This window comes from Chiloscyllium punctatum, chromosome 3 (assembly GCF_047496795.1).
Source record: "Chiloscyllium punctatum isolate Juve2018m chromosome 3, sChiPun1.3, whole genome shotgun sequence".
NCBI classification, from domain to species: domain Eukaryota; kingdom Metazoa; phylum Chordata; class Chondrichthyes; order Orectolobiformes; family Hemiscylliidae; genus Chiloscyllium; species Chiloscyllium punctatum.
Window position 1 is genome coordinate 97805591 of NC_092741.1, and position 23232 is coordinate 97828822.

General features: G+C 40.0%; 1 protein-coding gene across 1 annotated transcript in view; it reads left to right on the forward strand.

The window, feature by feature from the left end:
- The first annotated feature begins 3177 nt into the window (after window positions 1-3177).
- LOC140463353 (macoilin-like) overlaps window positions 3178-23232 on the forward strand; it is a 133165-nt gene continuing 113110 nt past the window's right edge. The window contains exon 1 of the mRNA XM_072557189.1: window positions 3178-3457. Coding sequence (XP_072413290.1) covers window positions 3327-3457 — 131 coding nt within the window. The 5' untranslated portion in view covers window positions 3178-3326. The remainder of the gene's footprint in view (window positions 3458-23232) is intronic.

Sequence of the window (23232 nt, forward strand, 5' to 3'; positions counted from 1 at the left end):
CGGTGTGGACTTGTTGGGCCGAAGGGTCTGTTTCCACACTGTAAGTAATCTAATCTAATCTAATCATCTCTTCAGAACCCTCTCCAGCTTGATAATATCCTTCCTATAGCTGGTGACCAGAATGGGACATCTTAAGATGATGACAAGAAAAGACTTAATTATGACAAAAATTAGATTGACAGATAGAGAAAAATTAATTAGAAGGACTGGGAATAGAATTTGGGAAAATAAGAAAAGAAACAATATTAGGAAAGCAACAATGTAGAACAACAGTAGGAAATATTTAAAATGATGCTCATCAGAGTGCAGGAAAAATATATTCCACTGAAAGGAAAGAACAAACTAAGTGTAAAATAATTAGTCATGTGATTCCACGCTTGAAAAAATATATGTGAATAACAGAGTTAGAAAAGAGGCATGAAGAATATGAAAATATTCAAAGAGAAGTAAAAAGTAATAATTAGGAAGGCCAAATTGAACGATGAAATTGATTTATTGAGAAACAAAAGACAAAACAGGACAATATTTAATTGAGCTGTTAAGAGATAGACAGAATAGTATCACAGATAATGAGAAGTGTCCCAAATATTAAATAATTACTTTCCTTTGGTTTTTACCAGGCAGCTTGAACAGATAGCCATGACATTGGATGATGAGATGAGCAATAAGTGCATTTGAAATAAAGAAAAGGCATGTATTCAATAAATGAAACCATCATGAAGAAGATAAAACTCCTCAATTGGGGAGATTGCATTCATACACTTTAAACCATCTAAAGAACTACTATTAAAGGCATCCTATTATTATGAATATCTAGTTCATGATTCATATGTTTTAGAATATATCCTCAGTTTTAGAATATAGCTTGTTCTAAGAACTTAAGTTCTATGTATAGAAAATGAGTTAATTGCAATGTAAACAAGCTGGAAGATTATTAAATTTAAAAGATCACAATAGAAGAGGTGGAGCTATACAACATCAGTTGGGGAAACATAAACAATGTACAACTGAATTAAAAGGAGAAACAGAAAATGCAAGTAGAGACAGGAACAGGAAGGGGAAACTGAGAAGACAAAAATTGGACCTAGTGTCTGGAAACCATAACTTTTGAGAAGGGTGAAATTGGTTGAGACTATATAAAGGAACACAGAATCATCATGTAGTTGTTGCAGTTTGGGACTGGCGTATACAGTTTGCAACTCACTGAGAAATGATAGCCAAAATAAATTACAATTACATTGACCTGGACTGTAAGCAGAACTTAATGATGCACCATGTTGAATTTGGGTGAGGCTAATCGGAAGTCTATTAGAACAAGGGTATGAGGTATCTACATCAAGAGATAGCAAGTTAAAATTTTACCCCTTATAGTAGATGAGAATTGGTCACCAGAAGACTGTGACATAGTTAAGGATGATTCTTGTAGAAATAAATAACTTTAAGATTATTTATAAGAAAATGCTTGGGGGAAACAAGGATTAAACCTAAGATCTAAGATATGAAGGTATAAATTATAGTGTTAACTCAATCTCATTTGCTTTGTTTAATTTGTTCTGTATACAATAAAGGGTGTGTTTTGTTTAAAAATAATGTAAAGTCTTGTGATGTAGTTTTATTGGTTAAAACATGTTCAGATTTCTCTTTAAATGTTCATAGTCCCTAATTGGATTTTAATACTATGTGTATTTAATAATTTGTTAGAATAAACGTTGGCGCCATAAAACTGAGAGACAGCTGATGTAATTCCTATATTTAGGATGGCTAACAGAACATGCAATGCATTATTGATCACAAAGATTAATATTGATAGTGAGAAGAACATTGGAACCTCTACTAAAGGGCAGAATAGAAGAATATTTAGAAACGAAAAAAGACAATCAACATGTTTTTGGGCTGTATATCCTCTGCAATCCTATAAAACTCTCTTCAAATTGTTCTAATCATGCATGGTTTTTGCTTGAAATATTTTACTGACCACAATGTAAAAATTCTCAGAACAGTATTATAACATAAAGTGAATGTAATTGAAGTTTGTTTATAATATCAAGTTAATGGATATGGTTACAAAAGCATTTAGAACAGCATAGATAAGCTGAACAGGTAGCTGATAAAGTTCAATGCAGAATAATATGGGAATCACCACCACCTGCCATTTCTCCTGCCTTGGAAATTTATTGCTGTTCTCTGAGTGTTACTAGGTCAAAGGCCTGGAACACCCTCCTGAAAAGCATTGTGGGTGTGCCTATACTAAATGGATTGCATCAGTTTAAGAAGGCAGCTCACCATCACCTTCTGCCAACTAAGGATGGGCAATAAATGCTGGCCCAACCAGTAACACCTATAAAAATAAAGTTACAGCTTTGAATAAAGAACAGTGAACATGGAAATATATTGTAAATGGAGTTGGGGAACAAAAATATCTATCGAGATGTGCAAGATTTGGATTGGTGAGATTGCAGGTCAGAAACATGAAGACAAAAGAGGCTTTGGATTTGGTATAATTTTATAACTCAGGGAGCTTTGTAAATATTTGAAAAGAAATGATGAGGAAAAAAAAGAACTGGATTATAATAAATCTCCCATTAAAGGACCAGCGTCAATATCGATCTAATGAAGAGTGGTCTTCTATTCCATAGTTTGGATAAAAATTATTTAATGCCTGGTCCATTCTTTGTAATTAACCCGGCTTTATACGGTTATACACACTTACTCAGTTATTTCAGCTTCCAAATATTGAATATTATATCACAATTGAGCAATAATATTATTTGTACAGTTTTTATCTCGTCGATACTTGGTACACCAAATTTGTCAAATCTGAAGTTTCCGTACGGATATAATTTGATATTGCATCTAAGGCAATATACCCATGAACATATTCAGCATTATTTTCTACACTGCTATTCTGGAGATGGCTCATAGCTTTAGTATGAATAGAAACATCTCTCTAAGAAATGGTTTGGGGATGTTCTGATGTTCCTCCGAGCTTTTACTATCAGAATAAAGCGCCGCTTACGGTATGATTATCCAAGAATCATAAATGTCCAGGGTCTGTAGTATGTGGTTTCGCCTGTGTGCATTTTCATGGTTGCAATCCCACCAACTAAACAGGATCTGAGATTAACTGCGCTTTAAACGTTACCGGTTTCGATGCTAAAAGCCTGATAAATATCGGGGAGGGGAGTGAAAGGCTGAAACATCTTTTGTACAAACATCTCAAGCGCCTGGAAGCTGCGTAAATCCCCCCCGGGGGGTGCGCGTACGTCGGGGGCATTAGGGCGGGTTTTGGCATCTAACTCTTTGCATCTGAATCTCTTGATGTGGTTATGTTTTCATTCTTCGTGGCGCGATATTTCTTTCGAAACGTAGCCAGCGCACTGGGCGATTTGAGTGGGCGACTGCCGAAGATGATGCGACCTTTAAAAGGCAGCAGGATCGCGGAAGGAGTTTCGGAAAGGTAAGGCTTGCTGCCGATGGGGTTCTTTGTGTTGTGTTGGGGATGGTTTGTTGTTGGAACCGCAGCCAGTCGGCAGCACACAGGCACGGACAGCAATGAAACTTCAAGCTTTTATTTCCCTTCTCATGCAGTCAAATGGGTATCAATTGACGACCGACGTATTTGTGCTGAAGTGTGAAATTATAAATAGGAATATCCTCCCTTTGTAACGGAACTGTCCACAGAAGTTACCTCCACCTGCAGCGCTAAGTTAGGCATCATGCCAGTGATCATTCATCCCATCATTCGGGAGTGGCGCGTTTTCATTCGGCCAGACCTTTCTTCAAATACCTCTCTCCCTTTGTCTGCCTGATTTATGCCGTTTTGGGATGCCTCATGTTCTCTCTGGTTTTATGGAGATATCATTTCTGTCTTGTTTCATCCAGCTGCACATTGGCTGCGAGGGAGGGTCATGGGCTGCCACTAAACCCTCCCCAGCCAACCCGTGAGATAAACGTTAACACGGTCTCTCATCGCTTCCTGGCTCTGACTGTACACACTGGCGGTGGGCTCCTTACTCACCGCACCGAGAGATATTAACATGCAGGTTGTGAAGCTTCAACGTAACATCTCAACTCCCCCGCCCCCGAGCATCTTATTCTCATTAAAGAGATAAAACGATCACTCGCCGTGAGAAGATCTCAGAGGAATGTTGCTCATTCTGAAATGTCTCTAGATTTACTGTCCATTGAATATGAGCGGTCGATTAATCTACTGCGCGACACAGAATGAAAGGGGAATAAATTGATACAAGATGCAAGCAGCAGAAAGAGAGCATACTGTCCACCAAACCATTTTATATTGATAAAGTTTCCACCCACTTCAAGGACATAAACGTTAAATCTGTATTGTAAGCACGTGATATTGACAATTACACAACAACAGGACATATTTGCATTGCTAACATCTCAGTTGCCGGGGAAACAGTAAACCGAGAGACCGATGTAAGAAATCGTTTACTGTGATAAGATAGAGCTTTTGATTAAAATATTCCTGGTAAAATCACACCCCTATTCTCCCTTGTCTGCTGGAATCATGCATGAATACAACAATTTAGACATTGGAATCTATACAGTGTAATTAAAATTTCGTAACGATATTTGTGATAGTTAAATGCTACATGTCAGCACTCTTGAACGATTAATGCAGTAATTAAATGGTTGTCACGAGAAAAATAATACGTGCTGATTTTGTGCATTTCATCAAAAGATTCAGGGTGCCATGAGAGTTTGCCATTTGTAATGGAGTAGCAAAAGCTTATGCCTTTATTTCACAAGGTACTTATGCACATCCTCAGGCTCATACCCTACAGCCATTGAGATACTTCTGAAATGTTTCACCTGCAATTATGATGTCAGATTTAGATACAAACAGGTTGCATAAATGGTAATGAGATGAAAGAGCAGTTAAACAGGCCACAACAAAGCTGTGAAGAGCATCCCACACAGATCCACTCTGTAACCCTGCAACTCCCATGGCTAATCCACCCAGCCTGCACATCCCTAGACATCATGGACAATTTGGCATGACCAATCCACCTAACCTGCACATCCTTGGACTGCGGGAGGAAACTGGAGACAACAGAAAAATGTGCATACTCCATACAGACAGTCACCCAAGGGTGAAATCAAAGCCAGCTCCCTGGCGCTGTGAGGTTGAGCTAACATGCCACCATTTGAGGATGCTGATTAAGGAATAGTGTCATGACTCTCTGCAATCCTTCAAAACAAAAAATGCTTTGAGCTTTTACGTCCACCTAAAAAAAAGCAGATAAGCCTTCAACTTAACATCTCACCTGAAAGACGACACTTCCAACAATGCAGCAGATCTCATTTCTGCATTGACCATCACAGTACTACACTGGTTTGATGTGCCCAAGATTTGGAGTAAGACTTGAATCCACAACCTTTTGGTGTGAGGGGAATGTGTCATACACAGCAAAGCTGACACTAAACAGTATGCTGATACATGAGTTTTTCCATTAAGTTGAAGTGCTCGTGTGTAATTTATCTTTTTTGTTCAGTATTGCCAGAATCTCTTTAGTAAAGGCATTGGGCCATTTGTTTGGTTACAGGATGGATCCCAGTGAATGGGAGGTACCAGGAGAAAATAGAGATCATGTGCACCTCTACAAAAGTTTCATATTCTCAGAAAATATTTTTGCATTTTAAAGGAGAAGACACATGAATATATATTGGATCTGTTACTGTTTAGTAGTTAAATAATCTATTAGTCCGTTAAGTTTTCCAGTAAATTCATACCAATTCTTCTTTCTTTTGTTTGTACTTTAACTATAGGGTAAGAATAGAGCACGTATTTCTTAAAGCTGATTAGTGTAACCAATCGAATTACATCTAGAACACAGCATCTTACATTTGCCTTTAAATAAGATAAAAGTTAGGGTTTGGGCTATCTCCTTGATATATTTGAAGAGGGTTTGGTCTGGTCCATAACATCACTTCCTGCCTCCATGGGCATTTTGCATCTGGTATGTCCATTGTGTGGAGGGATCACAGAATGAAATCTATCATCCCCTCAATATATTCTGGCAGTGGCCACTCAATGCCCCACAGAGGGACACATGTCCCCACACTATCAATGCAGTCAGCACTCACTGATTAACCAGAATCTGTCTGCCTTGCTTAGGCAGTCCCTAATCACAATTGCCATTCTTTGAGGACAGTGTATGATTGAGGCACCCTGTCTCTGATGCCCACTACTGATGGTGCAACTGTGGCTATTGAAGTGCCTGTCCCCTGTTGGTCTTGTAGCCCTTGAGGGCCAGCCAACTTCCTTAACAGGATTCTAGAGCCTTCGGTACCTGCTTAATTTGCTATTAACAGCAACATTCTACCCAGATTCCACCTACAATTAAAACAGCTTCACCTTCCATTTTAAGCCCTGGTGGTGGGACATCTGAGGTTTCAACAAAGTTCAGCCTCTCATCAAACATGACATAAAAGATTGTAGAACAATTTAAATTTTTTTAATGTTTATATGAAAACACTGTTTTTTCTGAAAATAAGTATTTTTAGTAATTAAGAGGTCCCTCAGCACTACACCGGAGTAATTTCTGAGAAAATGTATTCAAGTTTCAGGAGTGGGGCAAAAATCAAAAAGCTTATGATACAGAGAGATGAGCACCACCACTTAACCAAGGCTGAATTTCTTGATAAGTGAGTGGGTGCAGGAAAGGAGGAAGGGTTGGCCCCAACTTGGCTCTATTCCTGTACTATTGAATTTAGGATGTTTTACCATCATTACATTGAGGCGAGTAAAACTTTCCACGGGGTAGTCCTAACAGTAGGCAGTAACAAGGAGATGTTGCATCTGGCCAGTTTTGGGGAATGACAAAATTAACAATATTAAGGGTAAAAAAAGAATGAAGTGGGTAATGTGCAATGCACAACATAATTTTCTTAGTGTTAAGAATTTGGACATGGAAGAACTGAAAGGTAGGAGTTACAGTTCATTATTGGATAATGTAAGTTTAATAGCATAAATCTGACACACATGGAGAACATTTGGGTGTGGTGGAAATAAATATACTATGACCTTCTTGCAAGCACAAAAGATGTATGTTATAAATAAACTGGTTAAAATATATACATTTACAGCACAGAAGGAGGCTACTCATTTCATTATGTACAAACTGATTAACAAAGATCTAACTAAGCTCATCCCATTTTCTAGCTTTCCCCCCAAAGCCCTTGAGGCTATAGTGGAGCAAATGAACATTTAAATACTGACTAAATGTTATGAGAGTTTTGGCTCAACAAAACTTTCAGGCAGTGAGCTTGAGACTCTCAGGATCCTCATCAAAATAAAAACTCCACTCTCATCCTTTTACCTCTTACCAATCTATGCCCTTTTTATATTTACCCTTCCATTAATGAATAAGAGTGCTTTCCTATTTACTGTATCTATGCCCCTTATTATTTTTTACTCCTCTATCAAGTCCCCTCTCAACTATTGCTGTTCCAAGAAAAACAACCCTAAAGTATCCCATCTTTCCTCATAGCTAAGCCCCTCCAGCCCAGACAATATATTGGTAAATCTCCTCTGCACCCTTGCTAGTACAATCACTTCCTTCCTGTAATGTGGTGACTTACATCCTGTCAGATTAGACTTTGATCTAGAAGAGTAAATGTGTTGAAAACAAAATTACAAAAGGTAGTGACCACATGGTAATCGAGTGTGAGAGAGAGAAAGAAACCTACATTGCTAAGTGACACAGCAGTGAATCTGCACAGTGATATGAAGGTATAGGTGTGTACTGTACCTTTAAGAGAGAGAGGAAGCTAGCAAAGACTGACTGAAAGCACAGAGACTGCTGAACAAATTGAAAAATATAACATTTAGTTGAAACAAATAGCTGGAGTTGCATTGCCATGGAACAAAAGCAAATTCAAATTTGGCCAATCGGTTTAAATTATGCCCCAGATACTAAAATCCAATCGAATTTGAATTTTACTGTTTGGGATGACATCAAATCAATCAAATCATCCAATGTTTTGGGGTATAAAACCAGAAATTTTGGACAGTTAGGGGGAGAACTGCAAAGGGCACCAACAAGTACAGACTGCTAGCCGAATAGCTCTCTGAAAGGGAACTGTCTATAAGAAACGTTGTGCAGCAGAAGATTGAAGAAGAGACATCCCAGAAAAATAGAGAGCAAAATCTACAAAGGAGAATCAACAAAGCTGACTGATTTTGATTAATTTTTTTGGAAATCTTTATCACTTTTTTTTAACAGATCAGTATTATAGAGTGAGAGGTAAAAGATAGCTTTAAGAGAAATGAGTTGTAAATAGTTAGACAATAGACAATAGACAATAGACAATAGATGCAGGAGTAGGCCATTCAGCCCTTCGAGCCTGTACCACCATTCAATATGATCATGGCTGATCATTCCCAATCAGTATCCTGTTCCAGCCTTATCTCCATAACCCTTGACTCCACTATCTTTAAGAGCTCTATCCAATTCTTTCTTAAATGAATCCAGAGACTGGGCCTCCACTGCCCTCTGGGGCAGAGCATTCCACACAGCCACCACTCTCTGGGTGAAGTAGTTTCTCCTCATCTCTGTCCTAAATGGCCTACCCCATATTTTTAAGTTGTGTCCTCTGGTTCGGCACTCCCCCATCAGCGGAAATATGTTTCCTCCTGCCAGAGTGTCCAATCCTTTCATAATCCTATACGTTTCAATCAGATCCCCTCTCAGTCTTCTAAACTCAAGGGTATACAAGCCCAGTCGCTTCAGTCTTTCCGTGTAAGGCAATCCTGCCATTCCAGGAATTGACCTCGTGAACCTACGCTGCACTCCCTCAATAGCCAGAATGTCTTTCCTCAAATTTGGAGACCAGAACTGCACACAGTACTCCAGGTGTGGTCTCACCAGGGCCCTGTACAGCTGCAGAAGCACCTCTTTGCTTCTATACTTAATTCCTCTTGTTATGAAGGCCAGCATGTTATTAGCCTTCTTCACGACCTGCTGTACCTGCATGCTTGCCTTCATTGACTGGTGGACAAGAACACCCAGATCTCTCTGAACAGCCCCTTTACCTAATTTGATACCATTGAGGTAGTAATCTGCCTTCCTGTTCTTGCCACCAAAGTGGATAACCAGACATTTATCCACATTAAACTGCATCTGCCATGCATCTGCCCACTCACCTAACTTGTCCAGGTCACCCTGTAATCTCCTAACATCCTCATCACATTTCACCCTACCACCCAGCTTTGTATCATCAGCAAATTTGCTAATGTTATTGCTGATACCATCTTCTATATCATTTACATATATTGTAAAAAGCTGCGGTCCCAGCACGGATCCCTGCGGTACCCCACTGGTCGCTGCCTGCCATTCCGAAATGGAGCCGTTAATCACTACCCTTTGTTTCCTATTAGCCAACCAATTCTCTATCCAATCTAGTACTTTGCCCCCAATACCGTGCGCCCTAATTTTACTCACTAACCTCTTGTGTGGGACTTTATCAAAAGCTTTCTGAAAGTCCAGGTACACTACATCCACTGGATCTCCCTCGTCCATCTTCCGAGTTACATCCTCAAAAAATTCAAGAGGATTAGTCAAGCATGATTTCCCCTTCATAAATCCATGCTGACTCTGTCCTATCCTGTTACTATTATCCAGATGTGTCGTAATTTCATCCTTTATAATAGACTCCAGCATCTTTCCCACCACTGAGGTCAGACTAACTGGTCTATAATTTCCTGCTTTCTCCCGCCCACCCTTCTTAAAAAGTGGCGCAACATTAGCCGCCCTCCAATCCTCAGGAACCGACCCCGAATCTATTGAACTCTGGAAAATAATCACCAGCGCATCCATGATTTCCCGAGCCACCTCCTTCAGTACCCTGGGATGCAGGCCATCAGGTCCCGGTGACTTATCAACCTTCAGACCTAACAGTCTCTCCAACACCAAATCCTGGCAAATATAAATTCCCGTAAATTCAGGTCCTTCAGCCACTGTTACCTCAGGGAGATTGCTTGTGTCTTCCCCAGTGAACACAGATCTGAAGTACCCATTTAATTCCTCTGCCATTTCTTTGTTCCCAGTAATATATTCCCCTGTTTCTGTCTTCAAGGGCCCAATTTTTGTCGTAACCATTTTTTTGCCTTGGACATACCTAAAAAAGCTTTTACTATCCTCCTTTATATTCTTGGCCAGTTTACCTTCGTACCTCATTTTTTCTCTGCGTATTTCCTTCTTACTAATCCTCTGTTGTTCTTTAAAAGCTTCCCAGTCCTCAGTTTTCCCACTTATCTTCGCTAAGTTATACTTTTTCTCTTTTAACTTTATATGTTTCTTTACTTCCCTCGTCAGCCACGACCGCCCATGTCTCCTCCTGGGATCTTTCTTCTTTTTACGAATGAACTGATCCTGCAACTTCTGCATTATACACAGAAATATCCGCCATTGTTGTTGTTTGAATGTTCTGTGTTGGACTTGGGAGAATAAAACTGTTAATTTTTACTTTAAATAGTGACATCTAAGACAGTTCTTTGCCTATTGAAATTTAATAAATTGTGCCGTGATGTAAGCTTCCCTGTGTGTCAGGTTTAAATTAGCAGAGGGGTTTACCCTTATGTCACAACAACAGTTACTGCCCTTGCTGTTTGACTTCATGTATCTCTGGACCTCAGACTGCATCTAGGAAAAATTAACAAACAGTGAAATTCACAGCTGACCTGTGTGGGAGAGCTCACAGCACAGGAACAGATATGTGCATAGTTTTTAAATGTAACCAATTTAGAACTCCAACTTTTAGATTTGGTCTATCCTTTCCATCACTATTTTAAATCTAATAGAATTATGGTCGCTGGCCCCATAGTGCTCCCCCACTGATACCTCAGTCACCTGCCCTGTCTTATTTCCCAAGAGTAGATCAAGTTTTGCACCTTCTCTAGTAGGTACATCCACATACTGAATCAGAAAATTTTCTTGTTCACACTCAACAAATTCCTCTCCATCTAAACCATTAACACTATGGCAGTCCCAGTCTATGTTTGGAAAGTTAAAATCCCCTACCATAACCACCCTATTATTCTTACAGATAGCTGAGATCTCCTTACAAATTTGTTTCTCAATTTCCCTCTGACTATTAGGGGGTCTATAATACAATCCTAATAATGTGATCATCCCTTTCTTGTTTCTCAATTCCACCCAAATAACCTCCCTGGATCCATTTCCAGGAATATCCTCTCTCAATACAGCTGTAATGCTATCCCTTATCAACCCCCCTCCCCACCCCACCCCACCTCCACCTCCCCCCCCCCCCCCCCACCCCCACCACCTCGCTTTTCTCCTCCCTTTCTGTCCTTCCTGTAGCATTTGTATCCTGGAATATTAAGCTGCCAGTCCTGTCCATCCCTGAGTCATGTTTCTGTAATTGCTATGATATCCCAGTGCCATGTTCCTAACCATGCCCTGAGTTCAGCTGCCTTCCCTGTTAGGCCATACACCAGCTTCTCAGCCATGCATTTATCTGCTCTATCCTCCTATTCCTACCCTCACTACCTTGTAGTACCGGGAGTAGTCCAGATATTACTACTCTTGAGGACCTCCTTTTTAAATTCCTGCCTAACTCTCTGTAATCTCCGTTCAGAATCTCAACCTTTTCCCTTCCTATGTCATTGGTTCCAATGTGGACAATGACTTCTTGCTGGCCTCTCTCCCACTTGAGAACATTCTGCACCCTCTCTGAGATATCCTTGATCCTGGCACAAGGGAAGCAACACACCAGTCTGATTTTTCACTGCTGGCCACAGAAGCGTCTGTCTGTACCTCGGACTAGAGAGTCCCCTAACACAGTTGATCTCTTGGAACCTGGCGTACCCCTTATTGCATTAGAGCCAGTCTCAATACCAGAAACTTGGCTGTTTATGCTACATTCCCCTGTGAATCGATCACCCCCTTCATTTTCCAAAACAGCGTACTTGTTTGAAATAGGGAGAGCCACAGAAAACTCCTGCACGAACTGCCTATCTCACTTACCTTTTCTGGAGTTAACCCATATGTGTGACTGTATCTGCAACTTTTCACCCTTCCTATAACTGCCATCCATCATATAATGTTGCTGTTGCAAATTCTTCATTGCCTCTAACTGTCTCTCTAACCATTCCATTTGATCTGATAAGATTCACAACCAATCACATTTATTGCAGATATAATCCACAGTTACCCATAAACTCTCCTTAAACTCCCACATCTGACAAGAAGCACATCATCAAGGCCATTTTTGCTCCTTCACAATCTACAGACCCGGAAAACACTGTCTTATTCCTTTACAAAACACTTCTCCAGGTAAAATTAATAGTTATGGCTTACATTTTAAGTTTAATCAAGAGACGTATCTCAAAAACATATAATCAAGAAAGAACCCACTCTACTCACTACTGCAGACTTTCTGTAGGTCCCACTTAAAAACTATTCACTTATCTGTTTCTGTGCTGTGACTTTGCCCAAACAGTTCCTCCAAGATCAGTTGTGAATTTCAGTGTTTGTTAATTTTCCCAGATGCATTCCGATGTCCAGCAATACATGAATTCAACAGCAAAGGCAGTAACTGTACAAGTTCACTATGGTGTCAGTTTCTTTCTCTCTCTCTCTCTCCTGCACTGACCTGACCATATGCTTCCTTTGTCTGTACCTCTCCCTTTTTAAAACTGCTGTTGTTTTGACTTTTTTTGTCTCCAAAGTTCCAAAGCAATGCAATTGCTGCTCCTGGAATTCGAGGAAATTATCTCCAACACCTAAAATATCTCAAGAAAGGAGCAGCTGTTACAGCCAGAAAGTTTCCCCATCCTCCATCTTAGATTACCCAGTTAGAGGCAATAAGTAATTTACAGGAGCTGGGGGGTGTGATGGTTGGCAGCTATAGGCTAGGAGAAAAGCCACCATTCAGTCTGGTAAATGGGTTAACCCCAGGAAAGGTAGGAGGGGTAGACAGGTAGTGCAGGAGTATTCTGTAGCATTCCCCACCTCAAACAAGTAAGCTGTTTTGGAAAATGTAGGGAGTGATGGACTCTCGGGAATGCAGCATGAACAGCCAAGTTTCTGGTATTGCAACTGGCTCTAATGTAATGAGGGGTACATCAGGTTCCAAGCGATTGATTGTGATAGGGGACTTCTAGTCAGAGGCACAGACAGATGCTTCTGTGCCAGGCAGTAAAAAATCAGAATGGTGTGTTGCTTCCCTGGTGGCAGGATCAAGGATATCTCAGAGAGGGTGCAGAATGCTCTTAAAGGGGAGAGGGGCCAGGAGGAGGTCATTGTACACATTGGAAATAACAACATAGGAAGGGCAAAGGCTAAGATTCTGAAGGGAGAATACAGAAAGTTAGGCAGAAATTTTAAAAAGGAGGTCCCCGAGGGTAGTAATATCTGGATTACTCCCGGTGCTACGAGCTAGCGAGGGTACAAACCAGAGGATAGAGCAAATGAATGCATGGCTGAGGAGTTGGTGCAGGGGAGAAGGGTTCACATTTTTGGATCATTGGAATTTCTTTTGGGGTAGAGGTGACCTGTAAAAGAAGGACGGATTGCATCTGAATTGGAAGAGCACTAATATACTAAGATCTCATGGAATACACAGAGAACTAACCATTTGGATACAGAACTGGATCGATGGTAGAAGACAGAGGGTGGTGGGAGAGGATTGCTTTTGAGACTGGAGGCATGTGACAGTGGAGTGCCACAAGGATTAGTGCTGAGTTTACTACTTTTTGTCATTAATATAAATGATTTGGATGTGAACATAAGAGGTATAGTTAGTAAGTTTGCAGATGATACCAAAATTGGAGGAGTAGTGGACCTTGAAGAAGGTTACCTCAGATTACAACAGGATCTTGGTTAGATGGGCCAATTGGTTGAGGAGTGGCAGATGGAGTTTAATTTAGATATACGTGAGGTGCTACATTTTGGGAAAGCAAATCTTAGCAGGACATTTGCACTTAATGGTAAGGTCCTGAACAAAGAGATCTTGGAATGCAGGTTCATAGTTCCTTGAAAGTAGAGTCGCGTTAATTAGGATAATGAAGACAGTGTTTGGTATGCTTTCCTTTAATGATCAGGGTATTGAGTTTAGGAGTTGGGAGGTCATGTTGCAGCTGTGCAGGATGTTGGTTAGACCACTTTTGGAATATTGCGCGCAATTCTGGTCTCCTTCCTATCGGAAGGATGTTGTGAAACTTGAAAGGGTTCAGAAAAGCTTTATAAGGATGTTGCCAGGGTTGGAGGATTTAAGCTATAGGGAGAGACTGAATAGGCTGGGGTGTTTTCCCTGGAGCGTCGGAGGCTGAGGGGTGACCTAATAGAGTTTATAAAATCATGAGGGGCATGGATAGGGTAAATAGACAAAATCTCTTCCCTGGGGTGGAGGAGTCCAGAACAAGAGAGTATTGGTTTAGGGTGAGAGGGGAAAGACATAAAAGGATCCTGAGGGGCAACTTTTTCACACAGCGGCTGGTGAGTGTATAGAATGAGCTGCCAGAGGAAGTGGTGGAAGCTGGTACAATTGCAGTATTTAAAAGGTATCTGGAAGGGTATATGAATAGGAAGGGTTTAGAGCGGTATGGGCCAAATGCTGGCAAATGTGACTAAATTTGGTTGAGATATCTGGTCGGCATGGACGAGTTGTACTGAAGGGTCTGTTTCCCTGCTGTAAAATTGATGATTCTATGATTCTATGATTGATATGTGCAGAGCGGTAGACTTGATCTCTATGTAAGGCATTCGGCAAGGTTCCTCATGGGAGACTGATTAACAAGGTTAGATCTCATGGTTTACAGTGTGAACTAACCATTTGGATACAGAACTGGCTCGAAGGTGGAAGACAGAGGGTGGTGATGGAGGGTTGTTTTTCAGTCTGGAGGCCTGTGACCAGTGGAGTGCCACAAGGATCGGTGCTGGGTCCTCTACTTTTCATCATTTATATAAATGATTTGGATGTGAGCATAAGAGGTATAGTTAGTAAGTTTGCAGTTGACACCAAAATTGCAGGTGTAGTGGACAGCAAAGAAGGTTACCTCAGATTACAACAGGATCTTGATCAGATGGGACAATGGGCTGAGAAGTGACAGATGGAGTTTAATTCAGAGGTGCTGCATTTTGGGAAAGCAAATCTTAGCAGGACTTATACACTTAATGGTAAGGTCCTTGGGAGTGTTGCTGAACAAAGAGACCTTGAGGTGCAGGTTCGTAGCTCCTTGAAAGTGGAGTTGCAGGTAGATAGGACAGTGAAGAAGGCGTTTGGTATGCTTTCCTTTATTGGTCAGAGTATTGAGTACAGGAGTTGGGAGGTCATGTTGCGGCTGTACAGGACATTGATTAGGCCACTTTTGGAATATTGCACACAATTCTGTTCTCCTTCCTATCGGAAAGATGTTGTGAAACTTGAAAGGGTTCAAAAAAGATTTACGAAGATATTGCCAGGGTTGGAGGATTTAAGCTACAGGGAGAGGTGGAATAGCTGGGGCTGTTTTCCCTAAAGTGTCGGAGGCTGAGGGGTGACCTTATAGAGTTTATAAAATCATGAGGGGCATGGACGGATAAATAGACAAGGTCTTTTCCTCAGGGTAGGGGAGTCCAGAGATAGAGGGCATTGGTTTAGGATGAGTGGGAAAGATATAAAAGGGACCTAAGGGACAACTTTTTCATGCAGAGGGTGGTGTGAATATGGAATGAACTGCCAGAGAAAGTGGTGGAGGTTGATACAATTACAGCATTTAAAAGGCATCTGGATGTATATATGAACAGGAAGCATTAAGAGGGATATGGGCCAAGTGCTGGCAAAGAGACTAAATGGACAAGTTGGAATGAAGGATCTGTTTCCATGCTGTACGTCTCTATGACTCTAAAAGGAGATAAAGGTGTACATAGATATGAATATATGAATCAGGAGCAGGAGTAGGCTTGCACCTATTCTGCATTTGATAAGATCATGGCTGATTTGATTGTAGGATCAACTGTGTTTGACCATCTATCTTCTATAACCCTTTTTTCTTTTGTTGATCAACAGTCTCTCTAACCCAGACATAAACATATTGAATGATCATGCTTCCTCTTTTGCCTAAGAAAGGATATTCCACAGACAAAAGTACAAGAAGAAGTAAATGTGATATTTATAGGAAGTGCGTGTGATATACACGGTTTTCGATATGGATATTGAAACTTCTTTTAAAAATTAGATATGTTTTTGTTTATCTACAATTATTCTATTCTGTGACTTTTATTTTTAGTCTAAGTCATTCAATTATTCGGACCTGTGTGTGAAAGAACGTAGGAACAGGGGTAGGCCACACAGCCTGCGCCTTTTCTACCTGAGATCACCGCTGATCTGCAACCTAACGCCATGTACCCAGCTTTGCCTCAAATATCTTAATAATCCTAGAAAACAAAAATCTACAAATTTAAAATTAACAATTAATCTAGAATCAAGTGCCATTTGCAGAGGAGAGTTCCAAACTTGAACAATCTCTGCAATGAAGAACTATTTCCTAATTTCACTCACATATGGTCAGGTTCCAATTTTTAAAATTCTGTTCTTTAGTTCTACACTCCCCACTGGAAGGAAATCTATCCAGTCAGTCTCAATTAACATGGATTGATAGAGTCATAAACTCATGGAGTTATACAGCACTGAAACAAACCCTTTAGTCCATGCCAAACAGATATCCTAAACTGATCTAGTCTCACTTAGTAGCACTTGGCCCATATCCCTCTAAACTCTTTATATTCAATAACCCATCCAGATGCCTTTTAACTGTTTTAATTGAATCAGTATCCACCAGTTCCTCTGGCAGCTCTTTCCATACACGCACCACCCTCTGCATGAAAAAGTTTCCCCTTTAATATAAAACCCAGCATTCCGTTGTCATTTTTGATTATTTTACCATACCTGCTCATGAGATATTAGCTATCTGTATATCTGAACAATGCTCCCCACCCCCGGCCTCCCTCTATGCTTTTCACCATTGTAAGTATTTGAAATCCAAAGTGGATTACCCTACAGTTTCCTACATCAACATCTATTTTATAATTTTACACTTCCATCTATTCCACTAATAATATTACCTATGTTATTGTCAACTGTACAACAGCAGATTTGGTTATATGGATTTCTACCTAATCATCTAATGCATGTTTATGAATAGCTGAGGCCCAAACAAAGATCCTTGCATGACGCCACTGCACATCCTGATAATTAGATTACTTGTCTATTATCCTCACTCTCTATCTCCTTCTGCTCAGTCAATTTTTTAATCAGGTCAATAGTTTTCCTCAGTTTCATGGACTTCAACTTGAAAAAACAGCCTATTATGTAGGGCTTATTCAAATGCCTTCTAGACGTCTGTGCAACTAACCTCTCCAGACAGGTGTCCACCAGTTTAATCATGTCTTCAAAAGATTCAATGAGGTATATCAAATAAAACATAGGTTTACAAACCAATCTGGTTATTTCTGATAAGCCGAACATTTGAAAGGTGTACAGTCACCCTAGATTTAAATTGCAATTTTCCAACAGCATATTTATGCTAACTTGTCTTAAGCATTCTGGTTTCTCTTAAAACTGACATTCTACAAAATTTATCATACAATAAAATATAAAATAGCCATCATTCTGCTCATCCTCACTGAATCTCCCACTTTCAACATCCTTGGGATTGCCATTGGCCAGAAACTTAACTGGACTCACAATACAAATACAATCGCTACAGGGGCAGGTCAGAGGCTAGGAATACTGCAACACATAACACACCTTCTAATTCCCCAAAGCCTGTCCATCATCTTCAAGGCAAAAGTCATGAGTGTAATGAAAAACTCCACACTTGCTGGATGGGTGCAGCTGCAACAATGCTCAAGAAGCTTGACATCATCCAGGAAGAACCAGCCTGCTTGATTGGCACGACATCCACAAGCACCCATTCCCTCCAGCACTGATGCTCAGGAGCAGCAGTGTGTACTATCTACAAGATACACTGCAGAACTTCACTATAGATTCTCAGGCAGCATCTTCCAAACCCATGACCACTTCCATTTAGAAGGACAAAGGCAGCGGATACATGGGAACATCACCACATGCATTTTCCCCCCAAGCCACTCACCATCCTGACTTGGAAATATATGTTCTTTTACTGTCACTGGATCAAAATCCTTGAATTCCCTCCCTAAAAGCTTTGTGGATCGACCTACAGCACATGAACAGCAACAGTTCAAGAAGGCAGCTCACCGTCACTTTCTCAAGGACAACTGCAGGTGTGCACTAAATGCTGCCCCCCCGACCCCATCATAAGAGTGAATAAAAGAATGTTACCTTATGCTGCTTCACTATTCCTAAGTGTTTTAAAACTCCAGTAACAAATTAAAGAATTCTTCCTTTGTCATTCTTTGTAGTGAATTCATAAGCCTATCACTTCAGCTTGTGTTCTAATTTTGTGACAAAACCTTTTTCTGCAAAGAATATTAACAGTGGCATAATATTGCATTTAGTGAGAGCACAATTTTTATTTCTTACTGTCATTTTTCATAAAGATTGGTCTTGAGGTTTTATCATGGAATGTGATCTCAAAAATTTGCATATTATGCTTTTGGCTCTGACTTTTAGTTGTGTGCCTGACGAGCATGTTGAGGTAGAGTTGGGGTAATACAAGCATCCAAGCTACATCTGCCTAAAGCTTTAAAACAATGAATTCTAGCAGAATTATGCTTTTTGGCAAATTCTTCAGAAAATTAGTTTTTTTGACAGCTGATGGATAGCAGAGAGAAAAAAAAAACATAACTAAAAATCAAGCAAAGATTTTATCTGAATGACGTGTTCATATGTGTAACAGAAATCAGTGAACTTCATGTTGGAAATAAAATACTTCCTGATGATTATTGAATGTTGCACATTTTCCTTCTAATGATGGTTCTGCTTTATAATTATGTGTGAAAACTACATAATTTTGCATACAAAGCATAACTCATGTATTAGTTCAGGCTTTGTATTCATTTTTGTGAAACATAGAACACAGACAATCTATGGTTATGTTTAAGTACTTCTGTCTTGAGGTAATGTCACTTTAACCATACTGATAGAAACATTTGAATGCAAGCAGTCCCTTGCTGAAGTAAGAACCTGGTGAAATGGCTCAGAATTTCAGCACCCTTGGATTGAATATTCTGTACTTTACCACAAGGATGTATCTCCCTCTGGTCTCTGTTTGCAGCAAAATTATAAACATTTCTCTTATACACGTGTTTTCACCTTTACCAAAAGTGTTAGTTTAAATAAAATCTTCCATCTCACATGGAATATTAAGAAATGTGTAAAAGTCAGATTGGGTCATAAGGCAATGATTTTTGTTCTAATTATTGTTTGTTGCCTATGCTGTGTTATATAATGCTTAGGGATCTTTGAGTCCTAATAAGGAGCAGCTGTTGCTTGGGTTAACTGAAACAGAGGTCAGACATAACAACAATCCAACTGGGACAAACAGTGTATGCATTAATATTTCCTGCTTACCTTTCATAAGCTCATTGATGTGTAGAACAATCAAAGCAAAGCTCTTGAAGGGCATAAAATAAACACCTTTGTTTCCCTCAAGTAGTAGCATAATGCTGTTTGAAATTGTACCAAAGAATCTTCCTGTGCTTTTTTAACAGTAACAATGATCTATTTAAGATAATTATAAATTAGTTAATGGGCAGGATTTCCTAGTCCATCAAAAAGGTTAGGAAGTAGGGAATCTGGCAAAATAATATGAACCCAGTTGGGAAGTCTGTTCGTCACAATGCTGCCACAGGAAAAGTTTCCCAATATTGGGATCAGATGGATTGTGAATGGAAGGAGGCAGCCAATTTAAAGAATTACAGGCCAGATTTAGGACTATTGACCCAAGCTGCCAGCATTTTCCTAGTGATTATAAGTCCTTGGTCATGTGGGGAGTCACTGACTTCATGCAGTCAGTCTCCTTGTAGCTTTCTGGGAGGCAGTTAGAGCTTGAGACTGTGTGACCCAAAGTGGGGACAGGTATAGACAGGAAAGACCATTCTGTAACCTAGGTGACCATCAGAGGAATCCTGCCTGTCTGGCCTTAAGGGGATTAAATTTTAAAACCTTTTATGTTCCAGTTCAATTGTTGAAGCATTTTTTTGATCCCCATCATCTCTCTGTGTAGCATCAAGAATGCAGAACTGTCAGCCTTCTGATTACATCAACAGCAATAACATCTTATCCATCCTTACTTACCTGATGAACTAGAAGTTGCCAATTAGAACCCAACCTTAGGAAAATTTCTGGGTCAGTCTCATTGAGGATAGTACGGGACGATGACTAACGTATGGTACCAAAAATAGAGTCCCATAACCTGTGGGCAAATCCAACCTAATTTACGTTTGTTGGTTAAAACTGGAAGAAGGAATCTTTTACAAATATGACATTTTTTCTGATTAAGTTAGATTTTGTAATTCCATTTAATTTGAGTTTCAGTGTGGCTTCACGAAAGGAAAATCATGCTGAACAAATATATTAGAATTCTTTGAGGAGTTAACATGCAGGATAAATAATGATGAAGCAGTGGATATAATGTATATTAGGATTTTCAGAAGGTGCTTGATAATGTACAACTTAATAAGAGCTGATTTTGAGAAGATTTGTAGCTAAGGTTGAGGTTCTGGATGTAAGACCCTATACAGCCAACAAGCAAAACTAATGTCATTTGCAAAATACCGTGCAAGATCTGCAACAAACACTACATTGGATAAACAAGCAGAAAACTAGCCACCAGGATACATGAACACCAACTAGCCACAAAACGGCATGACCCTTTCTCACTAGTATCCTTACATACAGATAAGGAAGGACGCCACTTCGACTGGGACAACACATCCATCTTAGGACATGCATGGGAATTCCTAGAAGCATGGAATCCCAACTGGAACTCGATCAACAAATACATGGAGTTAGACCCCATCTAACACCCCCTGAGAAAAAGAACAGGAAATGATGTCACCACAGGAAATGATATCACCAACCCAAAGAAACCCAAACACATAAATAGAAAGCAGGAATCATCTACACTGCTTTGCCTGAGGCCCACTGAAGATGTTACCTAGTAGGGTGACGAAACGTCTGGAACGAACCTTCTGGCTCAGTGAGCAAACCTACATCCAGAACTTAATAAGAGCCTGTGGTGTTGGTGATTATATTAACATAGATAGGGGATTGATCAAGTAATAGAAAACAGAGTTGGGTTAAGGGAACCTTTTTCAGGATGGCAACTCATAATCAGTGGAGGGCTTCAGAAATCAATGGTGGGACCCTAGTTATTCATAGTGTATATTAATTGCTTGGATGAGGAAAGTGAAAGCACCACAGTCTGCAGATGACACAAAAGTTAGTGGGAAGATAAATGCTGAGGATGACACAAAGTATCATATAGAGACAGCTTAAATAAGTGGGCAAAGATGAAATATAACATGGGAAAATGTGATGTTATGCACTTTGGCAGGACGAATACAGGAACCAAATATTATTTAAACAGAGAAAGATTGCAGAAAGCTACAGCAGAGAAGAATTTGAGAATCCTGTGTTTTAGTCACAAAAGAGCTGGTATACAAGTCCAGCAGGTAACAGGGAGAGATGATGGAACATTGGCAATTTATTTCTAAGGGAATGATGTATTAAAATAGGGAAGTCTTGTTAAGCTATACAAGGCATTCATCATTTTATAGTTAGAAACTGTGAATTGTTTGAGGTCCCTTATTTAAGAAAATATGTACTGGCATTGGAAGCAGTCCAGACAAGGTTCACTAGAATGATCTTGGGCATGGAGGTACTGTCATATGAGGAGAGGTTGAGTAAATTGGGCCTGTGCTCATTAGATTTACAAGATTGAGAGCAGACCTTATTGAAACATAGTTTGGAGAATTTGTTTCCTCTTTTTGGGAAAGTCAAGCACCAGAGGGCATAATCTCAGAGTAAGGGGTGACCTATTTAAAACAGAGATGAAGAGGAATTTCTTCCCTCAGTGGGTGGTGAATCTGTAGAATCCTTTGCAGCAGAGTATATTCAATGCTGACATAGAAAGATTTTTAATCAGTAAGAGAACCATGAGTAAGTGGAAAAGGCAGGAAAGTGGAGTTCAGTATGGGTACATTCTGATTGAATGGTGGGATGGACTTGATTGGCTGAATGGTCTACTTCTGCTGGTCCTTCTAATATTGTTATGGCGGTTTAACAGCTTTTCAGACTGGAGGCCTGTGACCAGTGGTGTGCCACAAGGATTGGTGCTGGGTCCACTGCTTGTTATCATTTTTATAAATGATTTCAATGTGAACCTTGGAGGGGGGGGGGGGGTATGGTTAATAAGTAAATTGGAGGTGTAGTGGATAGCGAAGAAGGTTACCTCAGAGTACAACAGGACCTTGATCAGATGGACCAGTGGGCTGAGGAATGGCAGTTGGAGTTTAATTTAGATAAATATGAAGTGCTGCATTTTGGAAAGGCAAATCAGGGAAGGATGCATACACTTAATGGTAAGATCCTGGGGAGTGTTGCTGAGCAAAGAGACCTCAGAGTGCAGGTTCATAATTCCTTGAAAGTGAAGTTCCAGGTTGACAGTAGAGTGAAGAAGGTATATGGTGTGAGGGGAAAGATTTAAAAGGGACAGAGTGGGCAACTGTTTTTTACTCAGAGAGTAGTGAATGAGCAGCTAGAAGTGGTGGAGGCTGGTAAAATTACAATATTTAAAATATCATCAGGATGGGTATATGAATAGGAAGGGTTTAGAGGGATATGGGCCAAATGCTGGCCAACGGGATTAGATTAATTTGGAATATCGAGCCGGCATAGACGAGTTGGACTGAAGAGTCTGTTTCTGTGCTATACAGCTCTGTGATTCGATAATCTTACAACACAAAGTGGAAATTGAAGAGACGCAGAATACAGAATTTTATAGGGCTCTGAATGACAATGTTTATGGTGAGAAATGTGGAAGAATGTGAAGAGAATTCTAGCAAAGCCTTTCTCAATGTTGGGATCAATAAGTTTCATTTTCCAGCAGAGCATGTTGAGGTGAGATCCTTGGGGGCAGCAAGAGGCGTATTAGTAGGAATTACTGCCATTATCAGCCTCATTAATACCTAATCCAGCCTCATTAATATGCAGGTTCCTCTTCTACTATACGCCGGACAGAAACTAGATGTTGAGAATTCTTGAAATGGAAGTCAG